At 40.8% G+C, this 18,375-nt stretch overlaps 2 protein-coding genes across 5 annotated transcripts in view; both read left to right on the forward strand.

Moving 5' to 3' along the window:
• Positions 1-8,505, forward strand: part of LOC134343597 (polypeptide N-acetylgalactosaminyltransferase 15-like) — a 68,595-nt gene extending 60,090 nt beyond the window's left edge. For 2 of the 3 annotated variants that reach the window (XM_063042356.1, XM_063042357.1), the window contains one exon: positions 6,356-8,505. In XM_063042356.1, coding sequence (XP_062898426.1) covers positions 6,356-6,505 — 150 coding nt within the window. In that variant the 3' untranslated portion in view covers positions 6,506-8,505. The remainder of the gene's footprint in view (positions 1-6,355) is intronic. The other variant, XM_063042359.1, reaches the window with a different exon arrangement.
• Positions 8,506-14,466: 5,961 nt separating this feature from the next.
• Positions 14,467-18,375, forward strand: part of oxnad1 (oxidoreductase NAD-binding domain containing 1) — a 38,860-nt gene continuing 34,951 nt past the window's right edge. The window contains exon 1 of one of the 2 annotated variants that reach the window (XM_063044060.1): positions 14,467-14,717. In XM_063044060.1, the coding sequence (XP_062900130.1) occupies positions 14,590-14,717 (128 nt within the window). In that variant the 5' untranslated portion in view covers positions 14,467-14,589. The remainder of the gene's footprint in view (positions 14,718-18,375) is intronic. The other variant, XM_063044059.1, reaches the window with a different exon arrangement.

Below are 18,375 nucleotides of genomic sequence, written 5' to 3' on the forward strand. Positions count from 1 at the left end.
CTAAGAATCCTCTCCATCAGGATGATTTCTAAAGTTGTTTTACAAAATAGGTCTCTTTGTGTTATGCTTCTATTAATATGATGTTTTAATGGTGCTGTTATATTTTAATATGTCAGTATATTTTAAAATCTAATTCTTGTCCTCACATTTATAATGCTGAATGACCTGGAACAGGAGTCAGCTATCATGCAGTTCTATAAATAATACTGGTGAAATATTAAGGAAGCACGTGGGATTTATACATTTGTAATGTTAGTTTATATTTTTTGTGACATCTGTAGAAAAATAAGTGGAATCTTGATAAAATGCCCATTTGCATTGATCCTTCATTTTCACACATCCTCTAGTGAAGTTTTGGCAGGAGACCATGGGAATCAACTGGTTACTTTTCAACTTATTTTCTCCCCTCCTAAATGTCTTCACTTACAATGTAATAAATAAAATTTGGAAATTGTATGTTTTAAAAATGCACTTTAAGGCACTTCCTCAAACATCATAGTCAAAGCCTTTTTGCCCTCTTCATTATGTATCTTTCCTACATAAAAATTGCTGGTGAACACAGCAGGCCAGGCAGCATCTATACGAAGAGGTACAGTCGACGTTTCGGGCCAAGACCCTTCGTCAGGACTAACTGAAAGAAGAGCGAGTAAGAGATTTGAAAGTGGGAGGGGGAGGGAGAGATCCAAAATGATAGAAGACAGGAGGGGGAAGGGATGGAGCTAAGAGCTGGAAAGTTGATTGGCAAAGGGGATATGAGAGGAACAAGGGATGGGAGGCCTAGGAAGAAAGAAAGGGGGAGGGGGGGAAGCCCAGAGGATGGGCAAGGAGTATAATGAGATCAGAGGGAGAAAAAGGAGAGGGAGAGGGAGAGGGGGAGAGACAGAGACAGAGACAGAGACAGAGAGAGAGAGAGAGAGAAAAATAAATAGAAATAAATAAATAAGGAACGGGGTACGTAGGGGAGGTGGGGCATTAATGGAAGTTAGAGAAGTCAATGTTCATGCCATCAGGTTGGATGCTACCCAGACGGAATGTAAGGCGTTGTTCCCCTAACCTGAGTGTGGCTTCATCTTGACAGTAGTGGAGACTAAGGATAGACATATCAAAATGGGAATGGGACATGAAATTAAAATGTGTGGCCACTGGGAGATCGTGCTTTCTCTGGCGGACAGAGCATAGGTGTTCAGCAAAACGGTCTCCCAGTCTGCGTCGGGTCTCGCCGATATATAGAAGGCCACATCAGGAGCACCGGACACAGTATATCACCCCAGCCAACTCAGAGGTGAAGTGTTGCCTCACCTGGAAGGACTGTCTGGGGCTCTGAATGGTGGACCTACTTTCAAATCTCTTACTATCTCTTCTTTCAGTTAGTCCTCACAAAGGGTCTCGGCCCGAAACATCGATTGTACCTCTTCCTATAGATGCTGCCTAGCCTGCTAGGTTCACCAGCAATTTTTATGTGTGTTGCTTGATTCTGCAGATTTCCTCGTGTTTATGTATCTTTCCTTCTCTGTTCAGTTAGAGGACGTAAAACCCTTAACATACCAAATATTCTCAGAATTCTAATAGATTCATTAGTTACAACAGTGAACTGTATTTTTCACAAATGCTGCATGTTTCAGGATGAAAACCAGGCAGCTGAAAGTGTTAACAGTGTTAAAAGTCCCCCTGCCCTAATCACTACCCAGTTAGCCAGGATTCTATTTCTCTGTACTGGGGTAATGACCACTTCCCACACTGGACCAGATTACACTAGGTCCAGTTACTGCCCCACCCACACTGACTACCTCAAATGCAAGGTGTTGGCCAAGCTGGTCCTCCATACCCAAGTGTCCTTCTTCCAGATTGGAGCAGGTTGCAGGCAATGACTGGCTTTCAAATCCTGACACTCTGCTCTCCCCAGACACTGTTTAAACTAAAAGGTCGCCAATTCAAGACACAAGTGAGGCAAATGAAAACAATTGATGGGAACAGAAGCAGAAGGACAGATATACCTCTTGTTCACTTCTGATTTGCCTGTTTCAATGTGCAAACAAGGTAGTCAAAGTGACCTTACCACCAGTTAGCAAACTGGTATAAATTAGCATGTTAAATTGCTTACTCCTCATATAGGTTGGGCATTTGGGCTGTTCAGATACCTGATCATTAAACTGATGTTATGACAACTTTGTTTAGGGTTCATAAATTTAACTTCAGTTTGTTTCAGTGGTAAATTTAAGACTAGTAAATCTATTGCAGGTGAGCCTGAAATTCTGTGAAGTTTTTCACATCACATTGTAACTCTGGCAAATGGCCAGGAAACCCCAAGGTAAATGACATAATCATTATCATCATCAGGTGCCATGCCCAGTTTGAGCTTTGACTGCCATAGCCCACACACTCCTGTTTCGAGTCAAGTGGATCAATTCATTGGTATTCATTTCCAATTCTCTGGCTGCTGCCCGCATCATCATTTGTCTTCGTCTTCCTCTTGCTTTCTTCCCTTCAATCTTTCCCATAATTACAGTGCATTCTAACTCCTCTTTCCTAATCACATGTCCAATGAAGTTACATTGCCCTTTCATGATCTCATACATTATTTCTCTTTTTGTGTTTGCTCTGTTCATGACATCCTCGTTAGATATTCGTTTCATCCATGATATTCTTTGCATCCTCCTCAAAAACCACATCTCTGCTGCTACAATTAGCTTCCTCATATTACTAGATATTGTCCAACATTCTGAGCCATATAACATAACTGGATAAATATAACATTTCAGTACTCTGAAGCGGGTTGTCATGCCTAGTTTAGTATTGGTCAGTATACTCTTCATTCTCGTAAAGGTGTCTTTTGCTATCCCTATTCTTCTCTTGATGTCCAAATCGCACCTGCCATCTGATGTCACCCAGCTTCCTAAGTAGCAAAAGTTCTTTACTTGTTTTATGTCTTGCCCATTTATCCTCAGCCTGCAGATAAGATTCTCCTTCTTTTTGGATATCACCACACATTCTGTCTTTTTGCAATTGATAGTTAGACCCATTTTTTCACTCTCTTCAACTATTATATCAATTAAGTTTTGTAGTTCTTCCTCCGTACTTGCAATTAACACAGTGTCATCAGCATATCTGAAATTATTATGTTTTCACCGCCAACTTTGATTCCCAAGATGTCTCTTAATTTTTGTAATATTGTTTCACTGTACACATTAAATAAATCAGGGGAGAAAACACATCCTTGTCTAACGCCTCTCTTGATTTTCGTAAACTGACTCACTTCTCCATTTATTCCTACAGCAGCAGGTTGATCCCAGTACAGATTTCTGATTAGGCGGAGGTCTTTCGAATCTAGATCTAGAGTTTCCTGTAATATTTCAAATAACTTATTGTATAACTTATTGTGCTTCACTTCATCAAGTGCTTTTGTGTTGTCGATAAAACAAATCTTCTTGCACTTGAATAGCTCGTTCTGATAGTATCCTTAACATCAATATTGCGTTTCTTGTACCTTTGTCTTTCACAAAACTACATTGTTCTTTGCCTATTTCAGCTTGTATCTTACTTTTAGCTCTTGTCATCAAAATTCTTAGAAGTATCTTGGTGATATGACTCATTGAACTTATGGTCCTATGTAATTCACATTCTATTGCTCCAGCTTTCTTAGGAAGAGTGATAAATACTGGTTTTTTTAATCTCTTCCGGTATTATTCCAGTCTCATAAATGTCATTGATTAAATCAGTAAGTTTTTCAATTCCATAATCTTCAAGGGCAATAACTTGTTCTATTACTAATTCATCAGGACCTGCTACCTTTCCTCTCTTCATCTTATTTATTGCATTATGAACTTCGGATTTTAAAATACTTGGACCTTCAATGTTTTTCTTAATTTCTGGTTTTTCGTCTCAATAGTCTTCAAACAATTCCTGGATATACTCAGTCCATCTGTTCATAATCTCATCTTTTTCCATGATAATGGTACCATCCTTTGCTTTCAAACATCCACCTGAAGAACACAGGAGCTTTTTAACAGTGATATTCTTGATTTGTTGATGTAATCTTTTTGGATCAGTAATAAGGATTCTTTCTATTTGCTCATATTCCTGGTTTAACCATTCTTCTTTGGCTTTTTGACATAAGCTTTTAACTTTTTTTTATCTAAGGACTTATATTCTATAGGATTTGCTTTCTTCTGTCTCCTTTCTTCCATTAGATTTTTGATTTCATCTGTCATCCATTTATTCTTTGTGCTTTTTTCTTTTCTAGGAATCACTGACTTTGCTGATTCTACCAAGGCATCCTTTAGAGTGTTAAATTTCATTTCTACATGATTACTATCGTCTTCAACACATTCTATTTCTAGACTTTGAAATCTATTCCTTACTTCAATTGTAAATTTTTGTCTTAAGTTTTCTTCTTTAATTAGTTGTCAAGGGATTGTTCAGGTTTTTGCTTCTTTAGTTTTTTAAGTTTTACTTTTACATGACAGACTACTGGGTTATGGTCACTATTACAGTCAGCACCTGGATATGTTTTGCATTGAGTCACTGAGTTTCTAAATCTTTGGTTTAGAGTAATGAAGTCAATTTGATTTCTAGTGTTATCACCTGGACTTTTCCAGGTCCACAAGCATCTTGGATGGTTTTTAAAGTAGGTATTCATAAGACCTGATTATTCATCTTACACCATTCTACCTATTCTCACCTCTTTCATTTCTTTCCCCTAGTCCAGATTTTCCTATGGTATTTCCATCAGCACCTTGTCCTACTTTAGCATTTAGATCTCCCATGACAATAACAATGAGATTTGCTACCATTCTTTGCTTGTTCAAGCTCTTCATAGAATTTATCTATATCTTCATTTGTTCCATCTGTTGTTGGTGTATATACCTGTATAATTACTAAATCAAATGGCTGTCCTCTGAATTTAATAAGGAGCATTCTTTCTGATATTGCCCACTGTCCTAAAACACTTTTTGCCATGTTTTCATCCATAAGAATTCCTACTCCATCAGTATGGGATGTTCCACAAGAATAAACCAGTGTTTTATTTCTAATCTGACACGTTCCAGCACCTATCCAACGAACTTCACTAATTCCCATGATGTTAGACTTTAGTCTTTCCATTTCATTTATCAGATTGTCCAATCTTCCTGCTTGATATAGGGTTCTTACATTCCAAGTGGCAATAATTTTCTTTTGTGTTACTTTTATTTTATGAGCACTAGCTTGATGACGGTTGGGGATCCCCTGCTGGCCAGAATCAACCCTACTGAGCAAAACATTTTCAGAGTTGTCTTGAAGATCCTCGACGCTGTTGTTGTGTGATACATTTTGTGATACATAAATGACAGCTTAATAGCCATTTTAAGTAGTTTTCCTACAAAAAAAAAACATAGAATTTCAAATCTCACTAAACCCTGGATTGGACTGTTTAGGATGAAACTATAAAGTTTTTTTATTTAATACCTGGAATATTTGATTTTTCTGTATTGTAATAATATATGGGGTTTTTATCTGTAATGGAAGCATTTATGTGAATAAATGTATTTTTGTGCAAATATATCAGAAGAAAGAAATTGGAGGACATAAAGTTCCAGATCTGTACCATTGGCATGACTCATAAAAACCAGGTGGACAACAGAACACCACAAGCACTTTGTCCATGATTTTCTGTCCTTAACCTTAAATAGGCAGAATCCTCTGAACAATACATCCATAATTTTCCAGTGATGTACTCTCTGCATTCAGGGCTATGTCCAGTGTTTTTTTTTATTAAAGCAAACTGCTTAAAATTAGAAAAATAATTCAAATAGCCCAGCAAAATAAATTTTTTAAAAAATTTGCTCTTTTGAAATTTATCTCCAGTGAGTGTTGAGAGAGAAAAAGAATCTGTGAATTAAATTAACCTTAAATGACTGCTGTTGAGGATTCTTTTTATTCTTGGGCCCTTAGCTCCCAGTAGAGCATAGGCCATCAGTGACCTCCCGTCTCCATCATCCTCTGTTCTGAGCCAGTTTCTCAAGGGTGGAACAGGAGTGTAGTGTCCCCATTGTTTGCATCATGTGCTCACTCGTTGATGAGCCTCTTCTCACAAAGTCGATGGTATGGTTGGAGTTCATCAATGTTTCTGTATTCCGTTGTATCCAGTGTAGAGGGATTGGCCCATATAGCTTCACCAGGGCCCTCTTGGCTAGCTTTACCCATTTCCACCTCTCACAACTGGGACATAGGGTTAGACTCTGAGAGTTGCTGTTGAGAATTAAGGAGAGAACGAGTGTAATTTTGATCAGATTTTTGGTTTTCCTACTCGTTACTTACCAGGATTATGTGCTTCTTGTGCAACAAGGATCTAAGTGGATATTCTGATTTTACTTTGCAGAGTGGAGAAATTATCCACGTCTTTTCTGGGAAGTGCATCGAGGCAATAAGGAATGCTACAAGCCAAGACTTGTTTCTGAGACCATGCAACAAGTCTGCCACTCAACAATTGTGGCGATTTGAGCAACTGTCAGTCATAAATGAGAGATGAGCGATCACTCCTGACACCTATTATGTGATGGCTGCAGTTCATATCCTCCTGTCTGGTCAGGAGTTGTGAAGCATTTCAAGGATGTGCAGAACCTAGACTACTGACCACAAATTGTGCCTTGTAAGTTTTTTGCACCGACAGAAATCCTCATAATAGGAGAGGAAACTTTAAATATTTCTATGCCATTATTTCCAACAGAGCTGGAAATGATGATTAAAAACAATTTTGTGGCATAATTGATCCTTCTAAACTCTACCTGTAACTGTGATTACTACAGCAGAAACTAAAATAAATAGCAAAAGCAGGATCCATTTATTGTGTATTTTTACTTTTTATATGTTTAAATTTTGTTGAACAGCACTGTGTACTTTAATGATTAAATAAGAAAAAATAAATTTCAACAGCATTCCAGTCAAGTTGTCCTATTTTTCCCATTGTATTAAATACAGTCTGTTTCAAACTGAAATAAGAAAGCAAACACTGAAATAGTCAATGGCTCAAGCTAAATAAATCAGAATTAAAAAATCCTAGGAATATCTGATAACCCAGTGCAGTCTAGGTAAAAATACAATCTAACCAACAAGTTAAATTGTGTAACATATACATTTAGTTGTCCAAATTTGGTATCAAGTACCTACCAAAAACATTGAGGGAAATGCCTTTGGGGATGGAGAATAGTTTAATCATAACGCATTAGGCAGTGTATCAACAACAGCACAACTTAAAGGTGAAATAAAATCTGGGAGCAAAGTGAACTGTTATTAAGACATCCGGGAATCAAAGGCACTGTTCAAATGGACAAGTGTCTGTCACAAAGCGCTGGTTTATTACAATATAATTCTGATCCAATCAATATGAGAAAATTGTTTTAATAAACAATTAGTAACATGTTGAAAAGTTTGCCTTATTAAAATAAACACAATTGTCATTACTCATAACTGCAGAGATCCTCAGTGATGGCAAATGCATGGAGGTAGAAATGGTTAAAATAATACCACTCATGACCATGGTTTAAAAAAAAGTCCACTCAATTGATTTAAGAAACAAACATTTCTCAAGCAAAAGAGTATTCTTATGTTCCTTTGTTTGTACTGGATTCCTAACAACAGTGAATGGACAAGCATCTTCTCTGTATAACACTTGGTACCATTCACAATCCTAACTGAAAAGTGAAGGACTTGCCACCAGTATAAAATCTCCTTTTATCCACATGATCAAACATCTTGTTATATGACAAAACCTTAGTCACATGACAAATCATTACAGCAAATCTAGTTTTAACACACTAACCATTACCACACTATTTCCAAAGTTACCTCTTTCAAAACTGCAGTGTAAGTCAATCATCAAATCTTTGGTTTACAAATGAGAGAAAATCTGCAGATGCTGGAAATCCAAAAAATCCTTGGATTATCGACTTTCAAGCACACCAACCTCTCTAGTATTATTTTTGACTGATAATTCTTTCAATTTGTCTATCTTTGATTTGTTCTAATATTGTGTGCCTTTTTAAATTAAGATGCAGAGTAGCAGATTTGGCAATGTGATATTCCTCTTCCTTGGAATTCATCCAATACTTTCCCCAAATATATTATTTCTTTAATGTCAAGCATTGCCTAACCATCGCCAAATGTCCCCTCAATTCTGGCTATCCCTTCTGTTTATAGCTACCATCAGGCAGGGGTAGAGAAGTCCCACATTCCACACCACCATGAACAAGAACAACTACTTTCCTTCAGTCATTTGGCTCTTGAACCAATCGGCACAACCACAATCACTGCAGTTTGGTAACACTATGATCACTTTATCACTTGGCACTAAAATTAACTTTGTTTTATTTTGTCCTAATTATGTTTTCTTGTAAAAATGTGTACAATTTGTTTAATTTATGTGTTTTTCTTGTTACTGGTGCTGATGTGAAGCGATGTGCCCGCAATGCTGTTTCTCATTGCAACTCGCGTACATGTACTTACCCATATGACAATAAACTTGACCTTGATTTTGACCACTATCATATTGTTCAATGTTTTCTCTCACTCAATCATAGTCAACTCTACTCCTTCCAATGTATTTAGATTTGGGACTACAGCATTGAACTATATCACTTATAACCTCATTGTTACTTTCATCTTATCCTGGCCACTCTTCCTTCAAAGGCCCCTTGACAACACTATTGTCAATTAATCCTTCCTCACTGGATAATCCAGATCAAACTAGCCTTTTTCCCAGTACCCTCATAAGGTTAAAATAATTGAAGAATGCTCTCACTGGTGGAAGGATGAAGAACAAGGAGTGATGGAATGAAGGCAATTGGCAAAACATCCAAAATCTTCCTATGCTGCAAATTCCTAGGGTCTGGAATAGAACATAGAAAAGTACAGCATAGTATAGGCCCTAAGGCCCAAAATATTGTGCTGACCCTTTAACCTACTCCAAGATCAATCTAACACTACCCTCCCACATGACACTCCATTATTCAGTCATCCACATACCTATCTAAGAGTTTCTTAAATGTCCCAAATGTATCTGCCTTTATCACCACCCCCAGCAATGCGTTCCATGCACCCATCACTCTGTGCAAAAAAAAAACAAATTGCCTCTGACAACCCACTTATCCATTCCTCCCAACACCATAAAGTTATTCCCTTTAGCATTAGCCATTTCTTCACTGGGAAAAAAGTCTCTGGCTATCCATTTGATCTATGCCTTTTATCTTGTACACCTTTAATCAATTCACCTCTCATCCTCCTCTCCAAAGAGAAAAGCCCTATCTCGCTCAACTTATAGTGGAGACAGGTTCAAAAAGAAGCTGGATAAGTATCTGAAGGGAAAGAATTTGCACGATTATGGAGAGAGGGACTGAGAAGTGGGAGTAACTGGATTGTGGACTGGAGTGAGGACTCCTTCCTTCTATGTTGTCATTAGATCATGACTTTATCCCAACACACACTTCCAAGTCAAGATGGTATAGGATTTGAAAGGGAACATATTAATGAACATAGTGTCAGACATCCCACCCTGCAAAAACTCATTTCAGGGAGGTAGCACCATCAATTTGCGGGAGACTTCCAGGAGAGGTGGGATGTCTGCAATAGAGTAGCTCCTTAGCAGCTATCCAGCTAGTTTAAATAACGTTAGCTATGCTAATGAACAAATGACACCTGTTAAACTCACCTCTCTTGTACAGTCTTAACCCACCACAGGCAATAGAAACGTCACTGTTGCAAACAATGCAACGAGCAACACTGTCATTATTTTTGACCCCTATTAGGCAGGGGTACACTTTAGTGTAGTCTGGGGTGACGTACGTTCTATATTTTCTTTTTTTGGAACACTCTGCCACTGACTTCTTTTGGGACTCTCTCGCTCTTGCCCTTGCTCTCGCTCGCTCTCTCTCTCGCACGCGCACTCTCTCGCTCGTGGTCGCTCTCTCGCGCTTGCTTTCTCGTTCTCTCTCTCTCGTGGTGGCTCTCACTCGCGCTTGCTCTCTCGCTCTTGCTCTCTCGCACTTGTTTTCTCTCTCTCATGCTCTCTCTCGTGGTCACTCTCACTCGCGCGCGCTCTCTCGCACTTGCTTTCTCTCGTGGTCGCTCTCTCGCACTTGCTTTCTTGCTCTTGCGCTCTCTCTCTCTCTCGCTCTCAAAAAAATTGATTTCCGTGATATTGTATACAATTTGCGGGCATCAGGGAGCCACTATTAATATGCGGGAGATTCCCGGAACTTCTGGGAGAGGTGGAATGTCTGTAGTGTTCTCATAGACCTGTTTATCTCACACTACCAGATGGGTAGATCATTGGAACAGAAATATAGATATTCTATAACATTTTAAATTATTAAAATTAGCCCTGATGTAGGATTTCGACCTGAAACATCAGCAATCCCTTTGCTCCCATAGGTGGTGTTTGACTGCTGTGTTTCCCCATCAGATTGTCATTGCTTCAGATCCCAGCATATGGAGTGTCTTGTGTCTCCATTAAGCAATTTCAGTGACTTCATTCCTTGAATTATAAATTACTTAGTCTAAACTGGATAAAGTTAGACTCAAACAAAAATTTAGTCTTTGTGCTATGTGCCTCCATGAGTAATGTTTCTTTAACGTGCAAAAGAACCAGGGGTTCTAAAACAGTAAAATATCATTTAAAGACTGATATCAGGAAATTCTTCTTCAATGAAAGCATGAAAAAAATCTGGAACAAACCTGTTAGAATAATACATTAATTTTAAAGCAATGGTGTGAATTAATTTGTGTAAAGTAGTTAGATAGTTATCTCACAAAATTAACAGCATAACAGAAAGTCATTTATATTTTATAAACATGTATATCTGTTTTATTTTAATACCAGAATAAGCAGGGAGCAATAAAGTTTAAATCAAAGAAATTTGAAACAAAAGGCAATTTAAATTATTTTTTTAAGGATAACAGAACAGGTACAGAAAATAAATTAATATTCAAGATTAGATTGGCTATGGAAAATTGGTTAACATATGAAAATCATGTGTATCAGAACAGTTTGGAAGGTAAATATCAACATAAATCATAGACTGATTTGCTGGTTTCTGTGCTGCAATATTTACAGGAACTAGAAGGTTTTATTATTGACATTAATCATCATTCTAGCATTGAGGCTTGCTCTTGGGTCTTCGAAAAGCTTTGCTGATTCATGTACCTTCTTAAATTTAGCAAATGTTCTACTGAAGCTTTATAAAAACATAATGAACAAATAGCTCAGGGTGGCCTGGGAGCACTTCAGTTATACAACACAAATTGTAGTGATAAAACACTCTCCCAAGAGACCTGTCAAACAAAAATTAACTGCAAGAAAGGTAACAAGATACTGAGTGAAATGAAAATAAGTTTGTTCAGAGGCAGTTTTAAGGAGCTATTGAAAGGAGAAAAGAGAGGTAGAGCCAGAGAGGTTTAAAATGCTTAAGTCTAAAGACACCTGTTAAATTTGTGGAGTTCATGAGGTCAGAATTGGGGGTCAGGGTGGGAAAGAAAAGAGGCAGATTATGAGGGAAAGGATTACAGAATTATAGAGTGCATTGGATGGAGTGGAAGAGTCACTTGTTCACCCTATTACAGTTCACAGTATCACTGCACTTAATGCAATGTCCTCCTACAATAGGTTTGGACCCAAGTTTGAGCCTCCTTTGAGGAATTCTTCTTGCCTCGTATCTTGATCCTACTGGAATTTTGGAACCACAATTTAAAAAGTCCATCCTTTGGGCAACCTGGATGGCACAATAGCTAAAGATAGTGGATTTATCCATCTGATCAGCAGTCCTCATGAAGCACAATGACACAATAAAATGCTCAGTCACAGCCATTCTTCTCCTGAATGGTCCAAGACACAAGATTACTATTCCCGATGCAAACAAGATAAGCAGAGAGAGGGCGGGAGGGAAAGATGTGCTTAGTGGTGGGATCCCGTTGGAGGCGGCGGAAGTTATGGAGAATAATATGTTGGACCTGGAGGCTGGTGGGGTGGTAGGTGAGGACCAGGGGAACCCTATCCCTAGTGCGATGGTGGGAGGATGGAGTGAGAGCAGATGTGCGTGAAATAGGGGAGATGCGTTTGAGAGCAGAGTTGATGGTGGAGGAAGGGAAGCCCCTTTCTTTAAAAAAGGACATCTCCCTCATCCTGGAATGAAAAGCCTCATCTTGAGAGCAGATGTGGCAGAGATGGAGGAATTGCGAAAAGGGGATGGCATTTTTGCAAGAGACAGGGTGAGAAGAGGAATAGTCCAAATAGCTGTGAGAGTCAGTAGGCTTATAGTAGACATCAGTAGATAAGCTCTCTCCAGAGACAGAGACAGAAAGATCTTGAAAGGGGAGGGAGGTGTCGGAAATGGACCAGGTAAACTTGAGGGCAGGGTGAAAGTTGGAGGCAAAGTTAATAAAGTCAACAAGCTCAGCATGTGTGCAGGAAGCAGCGCCAATGCAGTCGTCGATGTAGCGAAGGAAAAATGGGGGACAGATACCATAATAGGTTCGGAACATAGATTGTTCCACAAAGCCAACAAAAAGGCAGGCTGAGCTCGGACCCATGCGGGTGCCCATAGCTACACCTTTAGTTTGGAAGAAGTGGGAGGAGGCAAAGGAGAAATTATTAAGAGTATGGACTAATTCCGCTAGACGGAGCAGAGTGGTGGTAGAGGGGAACTGATTAGGTCTGGAAGTATATAAGGACTGGACATCGATGGTGAAAATAAAGCGGTGGGGGCCAGGGAACTTAAAATCATCCAAAAGTTTAAGAGCGTGAGAAGTGTCACGAACATAGGTAGGAAGGGATTGAACAAGGGAGGATAAAACTGTGTCAAGGTATGCAGAAACGAGTTCGGTGGGGCAGGAGCAAGCTGAGACAATAGGTCTGCCAGGACAGGCAGGTTTGTGGATCTTGAGTAGGAGGTAGAAACGGGAAGTGCGAGGTGTGGGAACTATAAGGTTGGTAGCAGTGGATGGGAGATCCCCTGAGCGGATAAAGTCGGTGATGGTGTGGGAGACAATGGCCTGGTGCTCCTTAGTGGGGTCACGATCGAGGGGTAAATAAGAGGAGGTATCCGCGAGTTGTCGCTGTGCCTCGGCAAGGTAGAGGTCAGTACGCCAGACTACAACAGCACCCCCCTTATCGGCGGGTTTAATAATAAGGTTAGGATTAGTGCAGAGGGAGTGGAGAGCAGAGCGTTCGGAAGGAGTAAGGTTGGAATGGGAACAAGGTGCAGTGAAGTCGAGAGGGTTGATGTCCCGTCGGCAGTTAGCAATAAAGAGATCCAGAGCAGGCAGAAGACCAGAGCCGGGTGTCCATGAAGAGGAGGAGGGTTGAAGACGGGAGAAGGGGTCATCGGTGGGGGTGGAAGAGTCCTTGCCAAAGAAGTAGGCACAGAGACAGCGGAAGAACAGTTCCGCGTCATGGCGAACACGGAACTCACTGAGGTGTGGGCGAAGGGGGACAAAGGTGAGGCCCTTACTGAGAACAGAGCATTCTGCCTCCGACAGTTGAAGGTCGGGGGAGATGGTAAAGACCCGGCATGGATGAGAGCTGGGATCAGAGGGGGGAGGCTAGGGGTGTCAGTGGAGAGGGGAGGGTTGGGGTGAGAGGAAGATGAAGCCTCTGAGGACCCAGGTGCTGACGGTGGGATCTGAGGGAGACGGGGTTGCAGAGTGGTAGCGGAGTCTCCCTGGGCCTCCTGTCCCATGATCCTCTCATATCCCTTTTGCCTATCACCTGTCCAGCTCTTGGCTCCATCCCTCCCCCTCCTGTCTTCTCCTGTCATTTTGGATCTCCCCCTCCCCCTCCCACTTTCAAATCTCTTACTAACTCTTCCTTCAGTGAGTCCTGACGAAGGGTCTCGGCCTGAAACGTCGACTCTCTTCCTAGAGATGCTGCCTGGCCTGCTGCGTTCACCAGCAACTTTGATGTGTGTTGCTTGAATTTCCAGCATCTGCAGAATTCCTCGTGTTTGCGTTTTTAAATACTTGGCAGTTCAGTCTCTGTAGAGAATCCCTGTTAAGGTTTCAAGTGCTTCAGTAGAACCCTCCTCCCAGGATCGAGCTTTCTCTGAATGTATTCAAGGTTTGTGACATCGTCTATTACTAAGTTCAGGAGATTTTTGCAATTTACGACCCTGGAGGAAACCAAGTCCTCACCTGCCGAAATTTGAGCCATTTAAATTACTCCCTCGTCCCAGCTCTGGGTCAGTAGGGTTCCAGGCTACAATACTGAAAATAGTAATAAAGGTTATCGTTAAAAAAGCGGTGAACATTTTCTCGATTCGCTGTAATTGAGAAGTACCGGCTCCCTGGGAATCTACCTGGTTTAATTTTACAGGATTCAGCGAGGGGACGATACTCACAGAGATGGTACGGCTATATCCCCAGCCGCCATCTTGCGGTAAGTGCATGTGACGTGACGAGACGAGACGAGACTGGACTCGCACTCCATGACGCGTTTCTCTGCCTCGCCAATGAAATGCAGATAGTGTCTAACCACATTTAAAAAGGCCGGCGGCCGACGCTGCTGAGCTCTGCTCCGGCCTGGCCCGGCCTGAGTACCGGCTGCTGGTGACCTGCAAGGTAGCAGGAATGTTTCTGACGGGAGCGGCGCTTCGGCCCCTATTCCGAGTGCCTGTCCGTACCCACTCGTCCTTGGACCCTGTCCAACAGTATTTGTTAGCCGGCTCCAGCATTCCGTGTTTTTGTAAGGTTATGAGGTGAGTGGACCCGGAATTTGTCGATTCTTTTAAACTCCCATCGTTTAAACACCTCACTCGGTGAGGTGCACAAGTCCGATTTCATAGGTTTAAATTGTATCTCTAATATAACTGGAGTGCCTGAAGTGTGTAAAACTGACGAATTTTTATTTACCGAATGCTGACATCAGGGGTTTCTTCGGCCTTCTAGCTGGTTCGCGCAATGTGTGCATTTTTGTTCGAAGTCGCTTTTATAGTAATCGAGAAGGACAAATTCTGTTGTTCATTTGGAAAATGATTTGGTGTAAAGGAGGATAGGTTGCACTATGTGAGAAAAGTAATCAGATTTTCATTCATATTTAGTTAGGTGACCTGCATATAATCAATTTCATAACATGCCCTAGAGACAGCCTGTTAATGAGCCTGTTGTTCATTTTGTAGAAAATTTAAAAAACTGCAGATACTGGAAATCGCAATTGGTAGAATCTTGTTTTTGAGTTAGAAGGTTGTGGGTTGAAGTTTATTTCTGGAAATTTAAGTGCAAAAATCTAGGCACTGTGCACCTTTCAGAAGATAACCATGAGGATGGGAACCTGAGGGGAAAGTCAAGAGAAAAAGCAACTAAGCTGGAGTTGGAACTTGGAAATGAAAAAGCCAAAGAAATAGACAATTTAAGGAAAAGCAGGCGAGTGGAGCCGAAAGAAGTAGTAGTGGACAGAAAGCATGTGCAAATTGTTCATAGGCCTCTGAATAGTAGTAATTAGATTAGATTCAACTTTATTGTCATTGTGCTGAGTACAGGTACAAAGCCAATGGAATGTAAAAGAATAGTGTTATTTACAAAATAACTGCGAATAAAAAGTGCTACAGCGCACTAATATAAAAGTACTGAGACAGTACAATATGGGTGCAATACTGCTTAGCACTGCGATGTGAGGTTCAGCAGGGTCACAGCCTCAGGGAAGAAGCTCTTCCTGTGCCTACTGGTGCGGGAGCGGAGGCTCCTGTAGTGCCTACCAGATGGGAGGAGAGTAAAAAGTCCATGATTAGGGTGAGGTGCATCCTTGATAATGCTTTTTGTCCTGCCCAGGCAGTGTTTATGGTAGATGTTCTCAATGGTGGGTAATTGGGTGCCGATAATCTGCTGGGCAGTTTTCACCACACGCTGGAGTGCTTTGCGATCCGATACGGGACAATTGCCATACCACACTGAGATGCAGTTAATGATATAAACCTTTCTCTTCACCATTTACATCTCGGACTTCAACTACTGCACAGTGTCTTGTCATCTTCAGAAGTTTTCGGATGACTCCGCCATAGTTGGATGCATCAGCAAGGGAGATGAGGCTGAGTACAGGGCTACGGTAGGAAACTTTGTCATATGGTGTGAGCAGAATTATCTGCAGTTTAATGTGAAAAAAACTAAGGAGCTGGTGGTAGACCTGAGGAGAGCTAAGGTACCAGTGACCCCTGTCTCCATGCAGGGGGTCAGTGTGGACATGGTGGAGGATTACACATACCTGGGAATACGAATTGACAATAAACTGGACTGGTCAAAGAACACTGAGGCTGTCTACAAGAAGGGTCAGAGCTGTCTCTATTTCCTGAGGAGACTGAGGTCCTTTAACATGTGTCAGACGATGCTGAGGATGTTCTGCAAGTCTGTGGTGGCCAGTGCTATCATGTTTGCTGTTGTGTGCTGGGGCAGCAGGCTGAGGGTAGCAGACACCAACAGAATCAACAAACTCATTCATAAGGCCAGAGGTGTTGTGGGGATGGAACTCTGACGGTGGTGTCTGAAAAGAGGATGCTGTCCAAATTGCATGCCATCTTGGACAATGTCTCTCATCCACTACATAATGTACTGGGTGGGCACAGGAGTACATTCAGCCAGAAACTCATTCCACCGAAATGCAGCACGGAGCGTCATAGGAAGTCATTCCTGCCTGTGGCCATCAAACTTTACAACTCTTCCCTTGGAGGGTCAGACACCCTGAGCCAATAGGCTGGTCCTGGACTTATTTCCTGGCATAATTTACATATTACTATTTAACTATTTATGGTTTTATTACTATTTATTATTTATGGTGCAACGAAAACGTATTTCCCCCTGGGATCAATAAAGTATGGCTATGGCTATGATAAGATTTGGTATAAATGTGGAAAATAGATTTACATGTCACAGGAATCATGTAGAATTTAATTCAAAGTGCTAACAATACAAAAGTGGTGAATCTCTAGCATTGTAGAGACTTTCATTATAAGTTTTTAAAAACAGGTTATTGAAAGATCAGGGGTTTGAGGGCTGTGGAGATCTAGCACAAATGAGTTGGGACTTAGATAAAAGATTGGTCATAATCATATTAAAATGATGGTACCCTATTTCTGTTCTTATTTTCTTGTGGGAATTCCTGGAATATATGAAATGGATTTATAGATCAATATTCTGAGGAACCCATAGAACACGAAATCGTCCAGTACAGCATGGGAGCAGCCCTTTTGGCCCATGGTGTACAAACTAATTAATTAAGCTAATGATACCTAATACTTTCTGCTCCATATTCTTTTTTTGTGTATTCACGTACCTCTTAAATGGCTCAATTATATAGAGCCTATTTGTTTTATAACACTGAATAACAGTGGCTTTTTTGACACTGATCAATAGAAAAAGTGAGAAGGTGAGACAAAGCTGATGAAACTGATGGCTCAGCACCAATGCAATTGTCAATGTAGTGGCTTTGTAGCCAACAGAGCTACATACCATTTTGCTGGCTACTTAGAACAGTCCATGTTCCAAACCTTCCCCAGTAATGCTCCCCAACCCTTCCTCCACTTCATTGTATTTGCGCTGCTTTATGCACCCATGTTGAGCTTGTCAATTTCATCAACTTTGCCTGGAACTTCCACTCTGTCCTTAAATTCAGTCCATTTCTGACACCTTCCTCCCTTTTCTCAATCTTGTTGTTTCCATTTCTGGAGATAAAATGTTGACTGACATCTTTTATAAACCTACCAATTCCCACAGTTAGCTTGACTATTCAACTTCTCACCCTGCCTCCTGTACAAATGTTTTTTTTCTCCCTTTTCTCAGTTCCTTTGTCTCTGCCGCAACTATTTCCAGGATGTAGTTTTCCTTGTCATCCTTCAAAAAATGATTTCCCTTCCTGCATCATTGATGCTTCCCTCAATCAAATCTTTACTTTTCCAGAACATCTGTGCTCATCCCATCTTCCCATCACCTTGCTTCTCATCTCTGCCTATTGCTTCCCCCTGGGTCCCTGCCTCCTTCCGTTTCTCCAATGGTCCAATTTCCTCTCCAATCAGATTTCTTCCTCTCCAGCCCTTCAGCTTTCCTACCCACCTTGTTTTACCTATCACCTTTTAGCTATCCTCCTTGCCCTCCCCACCTTTTTATTCTGGCTTCTTCCACCTTCCTTTTGAGTCCTGAAGAAGAGTCTCAGCCTGAAACATCGACTGTTTATTCATTTCCATAGATGCTGCCTAACCTGCTGAGTTCTTCCAGCATCTTGTGTGCCAGGGAGTTGAAATTGGCAGAGTTGCTCTGATAGCTGGTTTTGACTTGATAGGCTAAATGGCTTCCTGTGTCACAAGAAAGCGTAAGAAAATCAATTTTTTTTTTAAATTTGTAGAGGCAAAAATTCATAAGTGAGCTTGTGAT

The sequence above is a fragment of the Mobula hypostoma genome, chromosome 3, assembly GCF_963921235.1.
Source record: "Mobula hypostoma chromosome 3, sMobHyp1.1, whole genome shotgun sequence".
Taxonomy (NCBI): domain Eukaryota; kingdom Metazoa; phylum Chordata; class Chondrichthyes; order Myliobatiformes; family Myliobatidae; genus Mobula; species Mobula hypostoma.